The 2521-nt window shown below is 48.9% G+C and overlaps 1 protein-coding gene across 1 annotated transcript; it reads left to right on the top strand.

Annotated features, from left to right (window-relative positions):
* Positions 1 to 991: 991 nt before the first annotated feature.
* Positions 992 to 2515, top strand: LOC121138088 (nucleoporin SEH1-like; the record flags this gene model as incomplete). The annotated part of the gene is given in 2 exon segments (XM_040740904.1): positions 992 to 1992; positions 1995 to 2515. Coding segments are annotated over 2 exon segments (648 nt in total), but the record flags the coding sequence as incomplete, so codon positions are not given.
* Positions 2516 to 2521: the final 6 nt, after the last annotated feature.

Genomic DNA, 2521 nt, shown 5'->3' on the forward strand with positions numbered 1-2521 from the left:
GTTTGGTCAGTGTGACATAAGCAACACCCCAAAATTCTACCAGGTAACCGCTATAGCTGATAAACACCTTTAGGAATCAACAACCACCAAAAAAAAAAAATCACTAACCCTTCCAGTAAACTGTGCACAGGGAGTGACTGAGTCCTGGGAAGGGTGGTAGACAGCTGGGGACCCCTGCAGGGTGAAGGGACTAAAGTTCCTTGTCATCATCTTAAAGCATGCAGAGCCACACCATGCTGCCCTGGGACTCTCTGTGGGTTAGCTCTTTCTTATCAGAGGGTTTATATTTCTACAGTTTTAGTGACTTAGGTTAACACATTGCAGGAATAAATGACATACATATTTTATGTGGTTTCTTTCTGACTATGGGATGAGGCTTCTGTCCCCAGTCTGTCTCCCCTGGTGTGAGAACTGTCTTCTGTCCAGTGTCCTCACTGTCCACTGCATACAGCTGAGGTTCTCAGGGGCCCACTCTGTTACAAAAGGTTCCCTTGTCCTGGCAGGGTCCCACTTGAGCCCCAAAATAAACACACAGATGCTACATTAATTACAAAACTGTTGACCAATAAGTAGGGCTTCATATTGGTTAGCTCTTTCTTAATTTATTAACCATAACTACCAATCTATGTATTTCCACATGGTCCATCTTACCCGAGAAAGCTCTGGAGCTCTTACCCCTTTGCGGTCTCACATGGTCTCTGATTCTGACTTCCTTTCCCAGAATTCACCTCATCTCCTAGACCTGCCTATCTTGCTGCCCTATTGGCCAAACAGTGCCTATTCATCAACCAATAAGAGAAACATATACAGAGGGATGTCCCCCATCACCACCCAGTTATCAGATCCACAGAGTCACTGCCCCACATCCTTGGCCATTCATCTCCCTCATGTCATCAGCTTATCTGTCACCTCACGTCACAAGGGGGTGGGGTAGTGGGAGGGGGACCACCTTAGTCACTTATCCACACTACACTGCTGTCATCCTTCTGCTTTTCACTGTAGTGGATTTATTAACTTTGTCATAGGAGTGTGTACACATAACACAGGCAGTGTAGACATGGTTCGCTGCTCTATTGGATTCAGTCACAGGCTGACACTGGGGGTCTCTTTCCCAGCAGAGAAGGGGACAACCATATTGAAGCAATGTGTGGCTTTACACGTGTTTATTCATATGTGGACTAGGATTTAAACATGTGAGACAGGGAGATCCAGGGGACCACTTGGGGGAGGGGCAGCAGGAGAGGGAGAATACTGAGGGTGAAATGACCATGGTGCTGTGATACACACGGTTTGTGGTGTTTGCATAGCTGAGCATAGAGGTGCCTGCCTCCGACCGCAGAAGTGCTGAGGTAGAGGACGAATGTCATGAGTTCAAAGCCAGCCTCAGGGACACAGTGAGTTTGAAGGCTGCCTGATCAGTTGATCCTATCCTGAAACAAACATCTGCCAGCGATGACTACAGAGGGTGATTGAGCCTGGAGTTGGAGGAGCTGGCATCCTTTGTCACGCCCTGCTCTGTCATTGAGAAGATGCTGGAGCCCATGGAGGTGCTGTGGACAGAGAATGAGCATTGGCTGTGATGCAGCTACACAGACCATGTCCCCCTGGCCTTAAGAAGCCACACACCTGCTGGTGGTGGTGGCCTCGCTGCTGGTCCATCTTGATGCTGGTGTGTGTGCTGGGTATTTTGTGCAGCTTCTAGTTTTATCTAAACTCCGGATCCCATGAGAACTGTTGGGAGACACAGCATCCCAGGAATGAAACCATGAGCCTTTGGGTCTGAACCTGGAGAGCACCCTGCAGTCTCCACACAAGACAGGATCAGGCTCTCTCGGAGGCGGAGGCGGGCCGGGCAGACGGCAGTGATGGCCATGTTTGTGGCGCACAGCATCGCGGGGAACCACAAGGACCTCATCCATGATGTGTCTTTTGACTTCCACGGGCGCCGGATGACCACCTGCTCCAGTGACCAGAGTGTCAAGGTCTGGGATAAATTGAAAGTGGAGATTGGCATTGTACTGCTAGTTGGAAGACACATAGTGGATCTGTATGGCGTGTGACATGGGCTCATCCTGAATTCGGAGCAGTTTTGGCTTCCTGTTCTTTTGACCGAACAGCAGCTGTTTGGGAAGAAATAGTAGGAGAATCACACGATAAACTTCGAGGGCAGAGTCACTGGGTGAAGAGGACAACTCTAGTGGATAGTAGAACATCTGTTACTGATGTGAAATTTGCTCCCAAACATATGGGTCTCATGTTAGCAACCTGTTCAGCAGACGGTATAGTAAGAATATATGAGGCCCCAGATGTTATGAATCTCAGCCAGTGGTCTCGACAGCACGAGATCTCATGTAAGCTGAGCTGTAGCTGTATTTCTTGGAACCCTTCCAGCTCTGGTGCTCACTCCCCCATGATCGCCGTGGGAAGTGATGACAGCAGTCCAAACACAATGGCCAAGGGTCAGATTTTTGAGTATAATGAAAACACCAGGAAATATTTTCTCCCTCCCTCTGCTGCTACT

This window comes from Mesocricetus auratus, unplaced genomic scaffold (assembly GCF_017639785.1).
Source record: "Mesocricetus auratus isolate SY011 unplaced genomic scaffold, BCM_Maur_2.0 contig_10738_pilon_obj, whole genome shotgun sequence".
Classification (NCBI taxonomy): domain Eukaryota; kingdom Metazoa; phylum Chordata; class Mammalia; order Rodentia; family Cricetidae; genus Mesocricetus; species Mesocricetus auratus.